This window comes from Centrocercus urophasianus, unplaced genomic scaffold (assembly GCF_019232065.1).
Source record: "Centrocercus urophasianus isolate 14NV4802_14NV808 unplaced genomic scaffold, USGS_Curo_1.0 seq_12, whole genome shotgun sequence".
Classification (NCBI taxonomy): domain Eukaryota; kingdom Metazoa; phylum Chordata; class Aves; order Galliformes; family Phasianidae; genus Centrocercus; species Centrocercus urophasianus.
In genome coordinates this window covers 66,662,418-66,676,300 of record NW_024884364.1, presented here as the reverse complement: position 1 = coordinate 66,676,300, position 13,883 = coordinate 66,662,418, and the positions used below count along the sequence as shown (strand labels likewise).

At 34.6% G+C, this 13,883-nt stretch overlaps 1 protein-coding gene across 1 annotated transcript in view; it reads left to right on the top strand.

Annotated features, from left to right (window-relative positions):
- The window catches only part of ITGBL1 (integrin subunit beta like 1), a 125,361-nt gene that overhangs the window by 51,597 nt on the left and 59,881 nt on the right, over nucleotides 1-13,883 (top strand). The window contains exons 3-7 of the mRNA XM_042810434.1: nucleotides 964-1,110; nucleotides 3,838-3,960; nucleotides 7,476-7,616; nucleotides 10,215-10,355; nucleotides 12,553-12,699. Of these exons, the coding sequence (XP_042666368.1) occupies nucleotides 964-1,110; nucleotides 3,838-3,960; nucleotides 7,476-7,616; nucleotides 10,215-10,355; nucleotides 12,553-12,699 (699 nt within the window). The remainder of the gene's footprint in view (nucleotides 1-963; nucleotides 1,111-3,837; nucleotides 3,961-7,475; nucleotides 7,617-10,214; nucleotides 10,356-12,552; nucleotides 12,700-13,883) is intronic.

The window sequence follows — 13,883 nt, the reverse complement described above, 5'->3', positions numbered from 1 at the left end:
TCTATTATGTTTTTTTCCAGCTATTTATTTGAATTTTGTCTTAGGGCCATCTTGGAAAGCAAACAAACTGTTATGGAGAAACACAAGATACTCCGTTTTCTCTTAAAAATGTTTCACTTACTGCAGTTATTTAAGTTCTTTTTCATTAGCAGCAGGCTGGGCTTCCATTTTCAGGCAGTTGACTCTGCAGGTATCAAGTGCATTTAAAACAGATGTAGTGATTGAAAGATAATTTACTTCAGTCAAGTAGATACAATTTTTTTTCTTTTTAATGAAATACTTTATTTTAAAGTATTTACAAATCTTTTTTTTTTTTTTTTTTTTTTTTTTTTTACATTTACTACAAAAAATTGTAAATAAATGCCTAAAGTATTAAGAAACAGAAATTTGCACCTAAAATTTAATGTGGAAGATGATAACATACAGCAGAAATGGTGTAAATTGTCACATAGTCCGTGCATTTGGCTATATTTAAAGAAAAGTAAAGAAGCCAAAAAGTAATTCCAGTGTCCTCGGGCTGAACTTTCTGTCTGTCCTTTGCCAACAATTGGCCAAAGAGGTGAATGAAGTCTCTGAACCTCCAGTTTTGTTATGTCAATTGTTGAAGAGTAGAGAAACATGGAAATGGGAAAGAGGTGAAAGTAATAAGAAAGACCACTGTTCATACAGGATGTTCCAGCTCTTTATTCAATCACTACATAAATATTTTTTGTAGATGTATCAAAATTACATAAGACATACATTAGACTTCAAAGTTATGGTAATTTCAGGTGTCTCTAGACATTTAAAATCATACTTATTCATATCTACTTATAAATTCATATGAATTATGTTAAATGGATCTGTTAATTATATTCATTTAAATCTGTAATTAATGAAATCTACTTTTAAAAAATGGACTTGAAAATACAGCTTTCTGAATGAGAAAAAGGGACTTGACACACTCTTTCCTTCCACTGCTAGGCCATGGAAAGTGTGATTGTGGGAAGTGCAAATGTGATGAAGGCTGGTATGGTGAAGCTTGTCAGTATCCAACTACTTGCAATCTTACACGGAAGAAAAGCAATGAAATGTGTAAGAATTCTCAAGATATCATCTGCTCTGGTGCAGGTAAGATGTCTTTTGTCTGTCTTGATGGCTTAAGAGGTTCTCTGTGTATTATATTAAGCATCACTGGTTTCTTGTCTGATTAAGAATTTTGTTTAATATGTTCTAGGAAATTGATGAAAAACTGTGCATATATTAAAATGCTTGATTTTCCTATAGGCTCATTCCTGTGCATGTGGTGTGCATTTATTTAGTATGCTTGCTTTAGAACTATAGTTTATCCATTGCTTCAGACTGATGAAAGTGCCTTTGTGTCAGATATTCTGCCCATCAGTAAGCTGTATTTATGGGCATTAATACAGAAAGTGAGTTTTGTGTGTATCTGTGTGTTAGATCACAATTTCAAATATTTTTTTTTTCAGAATGTTTATAAGCTATGCAATTTTTTGAGAACTTTTGAGCTCATATTTTGTTACAAAGCAAAGTTTTGGAAACGCAGGGTGTTTTCCCCATCTGGGAGGCGCATCCCATCTCACTAGCACCTACTATAGCAGGGATGTAAGAGTGGCTCTTGTGAGCAGAGTCCAGCAGCTGCCCCAGGTCAGAGCAGAGCCATGAGTGATGAGTGATGCTGGATGTGCTCTTGGAGAGCAAACTTGAGGAAGGGAAAAACTGCTGCGCAACAGCAGCTGGGAGAGAGGAGTGAGAAATGTGAGAGAGCAGCCCTGCAGGCACCAAGGTCAGTATAGAAGGAGAGCAGGAGGTGATTCAGACATGAAGGAGAAGTTCTCTGCAGTCCAGGAGAGGCCCACAGTGGTGTAGGCTGTCCCCCTGCAGCCCACAGGCACCACATGGAGCAGATCTCCCCATGCAGCCATAGAGGAACCTGGGGTGCAGCAGTAGATGGCGCCTGAAGGAGTTCAAAGCCCATGGAGAGCCCCTGCAGGAATAGGTTTTAAGACTCAATTTAGTTTTGTTTTTATTTCTTACTAACCTACTATGTTATTGATCGACAACAAATTAAATTAATCTTTCCAAAGCTAAGCCTGTTTTGCCTGTGATGGTAATTGATGAGTGATCTCTTTGTCCTTATCTCGACTGAGAAGCTTGTTCATCATATTTTCTCCCCCTGTCCTGCTGAAGAAGGAGGAGTGAAAGAGCAGCTGGGTGGTTACCTGGTAGCCAGCCAAAACTGTGACAATGATTATCAAAAAACTCTTGTGGAAAATTTACTGAATCATTTGATGGAGTATTTTCATATTCACCTTTCTGGTATGGTAGTTCTCTTTGCTGTCATTTTTAATTTTGCAACTTAAATGGGCAGGCAGCTCAGCACTACAAGGCTATTTGCTCATTCTGACCCCTCCCAGTGGGGGAAAAAAAAAGGTAGAAATCATAGGCAGAGATAAAAGCTGTTTACTAAAACAGAGAAGGAAAGGAAAAGTAGTGGTAAATTTATATATATTTACAGAATAAGTGAAGCACAGTGTAAGTGCTCACCACTCACTAACCAACCCTCTGCCAGTCCCCAGGCCTGCTGCCCCCAGTTTTACACACTTTGGATGACACCATATGTTATGGAATGCCTGTTTGGACTGTTAAGATCAGTTGTCCTGGTTGTGTCATTCTTCCTCCCCTCCTTGTGCACCTCCAGCTCCTCACTGGCTGGGCAGCATGTGAAGTTAAAACATCTTTGACTGTGCAGCACTGCTCAGCAACAAATTAACAAAACCATCAGTTTGTTATCAATATTGTTTTTACTAAAGTCAAAACATAGCATCATATTGGACATTCTGAAGAAAATCAACTCTGTTGCAGCTGAGACTGGGACAGTTATGCATCATTTTCCAAAGCAAAAAGTACTGAGAAGGCAGTTGTTTGGTTTGAGCTGTCTCTCTGAGAGAAAAGAGGAGCTTCCTACTTCCCTTGGAGCAACAAAACAAAACTTCTGTGTTTGAGACAGTGGGCTGTGGAAAGGCAGCCACCGTGTTGAGGGAGCAACCCTATATGAAAGACTATTAAGCAAACGTGATCAGGCCTGTGGTGACAGAAGATCTGTTTAAAAAAACATTTTCAAGTTTCGCATCCTCTGAGCTCTCTGCATTTGTAATATGTCAGAAAGTTTTCTACTCTGGCTTATGTTCTGAGAGGATTCAACTCTGTGGTTTTCAAGAATCCAGGGGTCTTGCAGATAGTTAAATCAAGGGAGGCACAGGTCAAACAAATCCATTCCATTTTTTGCAATTAGCTTGTCTGTTGTCTAATATATTGGCACACTAATCACTTTCTAGATAGAATCTTAAGATTTTTAAATCCTATTCCTCATATAATAAGCATAAAAGGAGTCTGGTGACTAGAGTGCAAATACACTTTTTGAAATTATTCAAACATACTTTCAGATCTTCAATAGCAAAACTCTAACTCTTATCTAAGATGACCGTGGAGCTGGGCAAAATCAGGTTTTATTCTTGAGAAGATGACTATGCATGGTTTTTTTTCCTCTTAGTTGGCTGAAAATATAATTTTTAAAGCTGATTTAATTCCTCAAATACATGAATTAAGACAGACAATTCTAGAAGTGAAATTTACTTATTAAAATATAATGCTGCTTATTAAGAGTGAATCACTTTAATATTGCATCTATTTAGAGACAACATTAGACTTCTTGCTGTTGTGGATTATTTCCATTTCATTCCTTATCTAGATATTGCTCAGAAATATTTACTGTTGCTGATGGAGTGATGAAACTCCTTCCATAAGTTCTAGTCATTATTTCTTAAATGTTTGCAGGTACATGTCAGTGTGGCAGGTGTAAATGCATAAACTCAGGAGGAAGTGGACTGGTCTATGGTAAATTTTGTGAATGTGATGACAGGGAATGCATAGATGATGAAACCGAAGAGATTTGTACAGGTATGTGTTTCATTTAGTACGTTAAGAATGGTGAAGATGAAGGTAGTTTGTTATAAAATTATTTAATGAATTTAAAACATGTTTTTCTTGAATATATGAATTAAAGCAAAAAAAAAAAAAAAGTACTGCTAACAAATTTCAGTTTAGAATTTCAGATTCAAAAATGGGCTAAAGAGGAATTGAGAGAAGGAAGAAGTCCTTTAACATCTTTCTCTTTCTGAAGGAGATAATTTACTGGAGTACTTCACACCTTACTGCAGCTGTCTTTGGTAGAAAATAAGTAACATGAATGTTTTCACAGATGACCGTAAGAGGGAAAGTCAGGGAAAAAAAAACGAGAAAAATAGAAAAACATTATAATGAATTTGGGGCAAGAAAGCAAAATTTAGAAAGGAATGAGAATGAATGTGAGATGAGAGCTCAGAAGCAATTCAGGAGGTAAAACGTGAAAGGAACAAATGAAGAAAATCTTCATCTGTGGTAGAAAACAGAAGAGAATAGGATGAACTCTGCTGTGAGAAGTGCAAATAAAATTCATATTGTGCTTTCATTTCATTATAAATTAGGAACCTAGCAATTAAATACCATGTAAAACGCACCATTTCTAGCACTGGAAATGCTGTTGCATATGTTAATAGGGAGATTTGTTCTTGAAATGAAAGTTGCTACAAATATTTTACAAGCTATACATATGCAGTGTCTGTGTGCATATGGCTGTACCCAGAACACCACTTAGAATATTCATTCTCTGATAATAGTGTATACTCTGCATGTATGCATGTGTAAAAAGGCAGACTAATTGAATATAAAATCTTTATCCGTCTTAATGCTTACATAGAGAACAAAACAATGGTATTTAATTATGTGCCCTTTATGGGAGCAAGAACTACATTTTTTCCCCACGGGATTAGGTACGGATTGTAAATGGAAGTGAGTATGTAGAATGGTCCTCTAAAGTCCATACCTATGAGCAGAGGAACTGTAATTACCTGAAATAAAATGAGTGAAAGGCAATAGTATTTAAGTGCTAATGATCCAGCTTACATTTATTTGCTTGTAAAAAATGGATACGGTACCAACTGTGATACAAATTCATCACTTAGTTCCAGTAAATTCTCCTGCAGTTTTTGTAAGCTTTTATCTCCATCTGTGTTGCTGCTGATTGACATTGTTAGGCTTTTCTTAGTATTTTCTTTCACCTTGTTTCATCCACTGGCATCATGTTCCAAAACAGATGCATGTCTTAAGAAAATTAGTTTTATGTTATAAAGATATCAAAGTATTTTGATGTACACAGACAAAAAGGTAGGTATAATTCATCGGCACATAAAACTTTTATACTTTATTTGGAAATTCACAAAATAAAAATCAAATAAAAATAATAAAAAAATAGGTACCCTTTACTTGCTTATGTTGTTGTAAGATTAAAAGTTTATACACTTAGTGTATGAATGCTAGATTTTGCTTTGCTTTCTAAGATGAACCTCTCCAGCACAGAAACAATGTATTTAATTAGAAAAAAATTGGATAGCATATGACCTGAAAGATCAAAGGCACATAGTTTTATAGCAAAGAAAAAACCAGACCCTTCCCCCATGTCTAGTTATGGTTTCTTTCTCCCACTTGGATGTTTATTTTAATATCTTTTATCCATCCTTTCCTTCCACAGGATTTCCATCATAGTAATAATTCAGGTTTATTTATAAAGTAAAAAAGAAATGGTGTTCCAACTCAGGCAAACATTACTTATCTAGCAGTGGTCCCTGGTTGATCCCATACAGAGAGTAAACCTAATCGGTGACTGTTCTGCTTTCCTACTATGTGCAGCACCTACTTAGTTGCTATGTACTCTTTATTTCCCTCGAAGCATTCTGGCTATAGGAAGGTCTTGAAGACTGCAATTGCCTTCAAAAAGACAAACTGAGGAGGAATCAAGCTAATAAATTATCAGAAGTTTATATTTATACACATATTTTTAAGGCCTGCAGCTGTGAGCTGGAATTTTATCCTGGAAAAGCTTCCAGTGGAAATCTTAGATATGGATAACATGCATTTTAAGCTTTACACAGGTGGGCTGTATTTTTAATTAAAGCATTTTTTAGGCAAGGCACAGCTACAACAACATATCAAGCTTGTCATTGAATTTTTCGGCCACTTGGTTGTTTCTGCTTCACTAAGTATTTGAAGCTATACAATTTTTGGAATGAAGTTGCAGCAATTTTTTCATAAAGTTTTAGCAAATTAAGTTCTGATCCTGATCCTTTTGTCTCTAAGGCTATGTGCTCTAATGAAGCAACTTTATCTTCAGTCAAGAGCAAGTGATAGAGTCAAATTGTATTATTTAATTCATATGTGGGGACATATAACTGTGAGTGAAAGATGAAGCAGGGATGTTTTAATCTTCAAGAATTGCCAATAACTTAATTCACTCCATCATTTATTCCCTTTTCTTGTCTGCTGTTTGAGAACAACCTATTGATAATATGTAGTGTTATAAACTGTATTGATTGCTTAGTTATGTGAGTATTCTATTATTGTTTTGTCACCTAACAATTGTAGAAAAATTCTATGTGCAATTCCAAAAACAGGAAAAAATGTATCCCAATGTTCTAAATTTAATCTATGATAGTTAATGATTACATATAAATCAGCTGACTGTATTCTGAAGGAGACAACAAGGTCTACTACACAACACACTTGAGAGGAAAAAGAACAAGATACTGACTTGATCCTGTGTCCTTTTAGTAAAGAAATTAACGTATAACTTTAAGATTAGTAGGAGTTGCAGCAACTGAACTTAAATGGTGGGGTTTTTTTTGTTTGTTTTTTTGTTTTGTCATTGAGATATGTGGTAGAAGTGCTTTAGTGAAATAAAATGTTTGGTAGCCTGTTTCATGAAGTCTTAGATGACACATGTAACTTCCCAGGATAAAAGGAGTTTGTTAAAAATGCTTTTGAACACTTAAAACATTCATTTTACTAATTCTTATCTTTCATGATCTGATTTATCCATCTTCAAAAATACTGTTGATAGGTAAAAAGAGAAGACACATACAGTTCAGAGTTTGAAGTAAATCAGTTTTACAGTCTCTTTTGGAATTATCTGAAGAGTTGAAAACAAAGAGGGCTTTGTTAGATAGTTACAATATTGTGGACAATTGTGTCCCAACTTAATATTAAAAGATCTGCTTAACTTTTAACTATTGCATTTGCTGTCTTTAGAATTTACCTATAAAAAATGATTACAAATACAAAAAAAAAGAAAGTATTTTTCTCAGCGTTTATTGATAAAAGATCTGTGATTAAATGAAAATACGCTCTGCTGTAGACATGCTGAAAAGTATAGAGCAGGTATCTTTTGTTTTACTTGAAGTAGACACGTAGTCTACAAATCGTTTCTATTCTGAGTCCAGCAATAAAAGTTTTTAGAAGTAAAAATATCAAAGCAGTTACATTGCTTATCCTTCTTATGAACTTGCCTCTTTCTCACTGTATAAAATTTGTTTTGGGTTAAGGCCATGGACAGTGTTACTGTGGAAACTGTTACTGTGAGGCTGGTTGGCATGGAGATAAATGTGAATTCCAGTGTGACATCACCCCTTGGGAGATCAAGAAAAGATGCACATCTCCAGATGGCAAAATCTGCAGTAATAGAGGTGTGTCATTCGTGCATTTCTTTTACACATATTCATATAAGTTGCTTTTGTTATAAAATATATACTTACTGCCATAGGACGTAGGTCATGTTTGTTGACGATTTCTAGTTTGTTCTCACTTATTTAAATCTGAGCATGTATTTCCAACTGAGTGGCTGGATATCTGTGTTTCAAGATAAACTTGTATCTATGCACTCATTTTTAGATGAAGCTAACCCAAGACGATAAAGTTCTTTTCATACTTCGTTTCTGTAGTAAGACTGAGCAGAAAAATTTCTCAGTGCACCAGCTCTGGTGGGAGACTCTTCCTGCTAAATCAAATATTAACATACTTGTCTCTGAATGGACCAGTGCTATAAACAACAGAACAATATGCCAATCTTCTCTTTAAGAACAATAAGGACACACAGCTTGAGAAAACAAAGACACAAGCCCATTTTTTTTTCCCCAATGCTACTTGAAAGAGCAACAAAGAAGTGTGCAGTAACGGTTCTGTGGAACACATATGGAGTTGGAAGGGTAGATTTGGCACAATATATTTCTAAGTTAGATTTTCTTTGCATCAAGTCCCAGAATTCTAATTTTTGTCTATAAATCTGTTTAATTCTGATTTTTGAAAGCAAAAACAACAACAACAAAAATAGAACAAAGTAAGATTAGTATATACCTGCTACTGTATTTGGCTTTTTTGAGGGAAGAGTTAAAAGAGCATGTTATTGTTTGTTTATATAATAGAGAATAAAAGTAGAAGATAAGTTTGTCTCATTGATACTTCTCTTAAAAAATCTCTACTGACAAAACCTCCTATAATATGAACTTCTAATTATCCTGAGTGCATTTAGAAAATTCTTTTCTCTTAAACATGAGGAAATTGAAAGATTGGCTAACATACTGAGGTCATGTAAGCTCATTTAGTCTTGGGACTAAAAAAAAAATTATGTATTTCTGGACAAAATAAACACAGAAGTGTTTCAGATTCTATTTGCATCAGGAAAATAATTTCTAGTCAAATGAAATCTGAAATTAGAACAATGACATTTTAATGCACAAGTATTTCTTTACATTTACATTTTACGTGGGAGAAATGAAGGTGAATAGTCTAGTAGCATTCTGAAAAGCTGCAAACTTCTATTAAAAATACATCAATGTGATGTTTATATATTTTTCATCTATTTGTGGTTTTATCCATATTAAAAATATATATAGTAGGCTTTTGACTACATAAAGTTGCTTTCCAGTGTTTCTACTCTCTTTAATCCTATTTACCTAGATTTCTGTGTTGACAAACACTGTGATATAGGTACAGTTCATCTTGTCTTGCCCATTCTAAACTTAAATATTGAAACGTGTCTCACTGTTTAGCTTACCTCAGTGCTAAAATGGGTAAATTATTTGTATCTCTTCACCAACCATCTAGTCAACCGTCAGAGAACAGATTCGAACTTCAGATTTTTTAAACTTTGAAGGGATGGTGCTTTGCATTCTGATATCCAAGACATTTGATCTAAATTCACTTTGAAGTTGTTTCTGTGAGAATAAATCACTCTCCAGAAGTATTTATTCAATTTATGTTTTTTTTTTTGTTGTTCTTTTTCTCCCTCCTTCAGTAAGGTCACTGAATTGTGAAATTATCAATACTCTGACGCAAATTTCTTGAAAGCTGTTCTGGTGGCATTGGCACTTGACAGGCTTCATATGACAGTCATTCATGCACAGTTGTGTAGTCCTTTTCTTTTTAGAGACAGCGCACATGTCGACCATTCAATCACTCTGTCCTGTTCTTCTCAAACATATTATGTTGTTCAGACTAATCTGAATAAGAAGACAATGGCATTGGTGGAATAGCAGGAAAGTGTCGTTTCTGTCCAAGAAATGGACTGCACACACCTATACAGTTAGGCTGCTACTTTGTACCTGCTGACCTCTCAGCAGAATCATATTTAAAATTACGAATAAGGAAACTGTATGTGTGTTCTGACTTTACCTAAATCAGTATGTTCTTTCTCTGTATCAGTAAGGCTGTGCAGAAGAAGTATCTGTCATGTATAACATTTTCCTTCCTGTTGTGAACAACAGCGTGGGGCAATGAACTTGGGAAAAGTGAAAAAAGTATCATTTTCATGTAAATCTGTGCTTGTATTCTTGTTAGGTAAAGTTTTACTTCCCACTCAATTTCAGTTGGATTAAAATTTGGATTTTTTTTCTAGTATAAATGTTTATGCTTTCAAATCAACTATTTATCCAGTTTACCCAAGTCCAAATCTTTTAAACAGCATTGATTTATATTCTTATTAGTGTCAGGGCAAATTACTGTTGATGTCTTCTATTCTGTGCACTACATATTTTGTTGACTCCTAATGAGGATCTATGGCAAAGACAAACTTGGAGCCAACTTGCCTGTATGAAGTATTACTACTAAGTAATAGAAAGTTGTAAATCATTGAAGTTGAATGAACAGTCATGGTTAACATTTGCAGTTTTGACTTTACACTCCCACAAAAGCAAAATTTAACAGGTGAGAATTTTTGCAACAAAATTAATACTCTAAATTACTCAGTTAATTTTCCATCCCTGTCTCTCTTATTTTCTTTTTCATAGGCACATGTGTATGTGGGGAATGTACTTGTCATGATGTGGACCCAACTGGAGACTGGGGAGATATTCATGGAGATACTTGTGAGTGTGATGAAAGAAACTGCAAAGCAGTGTATGATAGATATTCTGATGACTTCTGTTCAGGTAAGAAAAATGTAACAAAGAATTTATGTGTATCTCTATAATAAAAGTCCACAAATGACCTGATCCTGTTCCTCCTTTTCTCTTCAATTCTCATTTTCCCTAGTTTTAATTACAACAAGCTTCAGCTGTTTTTGTTTGTTTGTCTTAGAGGGGTGGCCTTTTTAACTCGAAGACATTATTCTGTAAAAAAAAATATTATTAAAACAGACATTTTTTTTTTAAATTTGAAATTTTTCTTAAGACTTTTTTTTTTTTTGCCTCCATAAATATGAACTATTTTTAGGTGCACAATTCCTTTCTAATACTATTGTCTTCAATACAGTCTAAGATCAATTGGAGAATGACTGAAACTTTAAAATGTATATCCTATATTGGGACAATTTAAATTTGATCATATTTTATTTGTTATTGCATATCTAAATAAGAGAATATATGTCCAATTTGCAGCCTGTCAGTGGGTACACATGCAAGCAAGGAACAGAAATGGAGGCTTTGAACACTTTTCAAGGAAAACAGATAACTGAAGTAGTGAAAAATTGTTATTGTGAGCTTAATAAGACCTGTAGCCCAGGGACTACTCTGACAACTTATAGAATGCTTGTTTCTATTTCTCCCTTTAAACTGATAAGTGAATATGTTTAATAAATGTAATATAAGGCAATATTAAGTTTCAAATATTGGTAGATGGAGATATGACAGGAATATTTATCTGATTTTCAAGAAAGAGCTGCATAGGCAAGTGCACATAAATCAGTGCTTTGAAGTCCTGTATCCGGTGAATGGCAGCTATATGAACAGTGTGAAGGAAGATCATAGAGTCATTGAGGGAAAGACCTTCAAAATCATCTAGTTAAGATCGTCAAGTTCAGTCACCAACCTGACCTACTAATTGCCAGCACTATACAATGTCATTTATTGCCACATCCACATGCCTCTTAAATATGTGCAGGGATGGAGACTCCAAACGTTTCCCCAAGCAGCATATTTCAATATCTAACCACTCTCTCCACAAAGAAATTTTCTCCAATATTCAATCTTATCCTTCCCTGGTATAACTTGAAGCTACTGTCTTGCAAGTGAAATCCATAGTTTCCTGAGAGAAGAGGCTGACAATCTCCTTATTGCAGCCTCCTTTCAGACAGTTGTAGACTATTGAAGTTACACCTTAGCTTCTTGTTCTCCAGACCAAACAATCCCACTTCCCACATTTGCACCAGATAGGTCTCATGGATTTAACCTGCAGTCACTTCTCATGAGAATAAATATTTCAGTTTGTGGCAAGAAATTTTTTTGCTAGTGCCCAAGTTTTCTCCATCTTGTACAAGGAAGCTTTTGTATAGTCAGAATACCACAGCTTTATGCAAAGGGCATTGGGCTCATCATGAAGGGAGCTGGGCAACTTGAGTTTACTTCATCAGGTTCCGCTAGCATTCAGATAGAGGAAATGAATTGGCTAGTAGGCATTTCAGGTTCAATTCTTAGGATGGCTCCATCTCTAACTACTTGGCTGTCACCCTTATTTAAAGAAACAATCCATAAAAGCTTTTGTTTTATTGATTGCTTTTCCTGAACTCAGTATGCATAGTGAAAGTTGCATTTATGTTGTTATGTTCAGACATGGCCCGGAAGAGTTGAGTTAGTTAAGGAGATTCCAAAACCACATTTCTCCTTATGGAGTTGAGGGTTGATTATGCTGAGAATTTTGTTATTTGCACATTGTTATATAGTAGAATGCAATAGGCTGAGACTTGGAATTGGTGTAGAATTGCTTGAATCAAGCAGATAACATTGATTGAAGTATATGAAAGATGTACTGGCACAGTACTTGGAGAATATGCTGCAACTGCTGTAGAAAAACAAACAAGATCAGAAAGGTAAGTGAAATATTGCTTTTGATGGCCCTATGTCTCCAGACAATGAGATGCATATCTGTAAACTCCTTTACAAATTTTTTACATGAGAAGTCTGCGACAAGTGGCAAAACATCCCTTAAAAAAAACAAATGAAGGAAATACAGCTTAGATGACATGATATGCAAGTTACTGTGAGGAAAAAAAGTAGATATAGTGAGTTGATTGTATTTTTGCCAGACTGACTCTTTAATGAAACCAGAAACTTGATAGAGTTAATTTCATCATCAGGTTTTAATGCCTATCATCAGCTTGGAGGCTAATCTTTAGCTATATTCATTGCAAAGGTCACGGACAGTGTAATTGCGGAAAGTGTGACTGTAAAGAGGGATGGACAGGGAAGAAGTGTGAACATCCACGGTCTTGTCCATTGTCAGCTGAGGAAAGTGTGAAGAAATGCAAAGGAAATTCTAATTTACCTTGCTCTGGAAGAGGTAAGGACATTCTTGGTAGAATTTTCATGCTCTCAAATTATACTCCCAATAAAATAATTTTTACAAATATGTAAGATTACTAGTAATGACAAATGTGAACTTTCTTGGATCAGTGTGCATAAGTAAAACTTGCATAACTGTTCAGTTTTTAGAAGGTAGTAGAGAATATGAAGGTGGAAGGAAGGTTGGACCTAGATGATCTTTAAGACCCCTTCCAATCCACACTATTTTATGACTCTACAGTGAATGAACATTTGTTATGTGATTATTCAAGGAAGATTGGAAGATTGCTGCAGTTAAGTGTTGATAAAGGTATATTAAAAACATGAAGCTGTTCTTTTCAGTCTTTAATGGAACCAGTTTCAGTCTGTGTAAAATGCTGTGGCTAATTTTCATCTGTCAAAGCGTGAAATGTGTTTTTCATAAATAGAAGAAAAAAAAAGTAAATATAACACTAACTTTTACTAGAACTTATAATTGAAGATTTTACGAATTCTGCCCACTTAAATATTTGCTGGCAAAGGTCTAAAGCTGGTCTTGAATTATTGTATTTGACCCTAAATGTGATTTCATTTGCAATTTCTTCCTCCACAAATATTATTTAACATACCCAGAAATTAGGCTGTCAAGCTAAGTTAGCACAGTAATAATGATATTTTTAATCTTCCTGTAAATGTGTAACAACTCATAAGTTAGTAAATGCGGCATTAACTATTTCCTAAAAGAAACACATAGCAGCAGTTGTTGCTTTCTTTTTCTTAATTAATTGTTTTAGAATTTTCCACAGGATTAAGTCACTCTACTATTGCTAAAAATTATCAAAGGGATTATTGGGTACAAATTAGTTGAAATGTGTACATCTGAACATTTTATTGTTCGTGAGTGCATTAGTTATAACTAAAAGAAACAAGACTGGAATTTATTACTTTTTGATATTTGTGTTTTAATACAGACTGTTGTCCTGTTCTTATTGGATGCTGAATGTTTATTTCCTCATTTGCTGCGTTGTGTATGTTGAGCATTTGGAGACAGTTACATGATTTGCATAACAAAGACTGAAATATGTATTCTCAGTTTAAAAAAAAAATAATCATCATGCATTGAGTCAAATAACAGAGAAAAAAAGACCATCATAATGACAAGTTTAGTATGAATAAAAATTCAATTCATATTTTTCTGTTTGT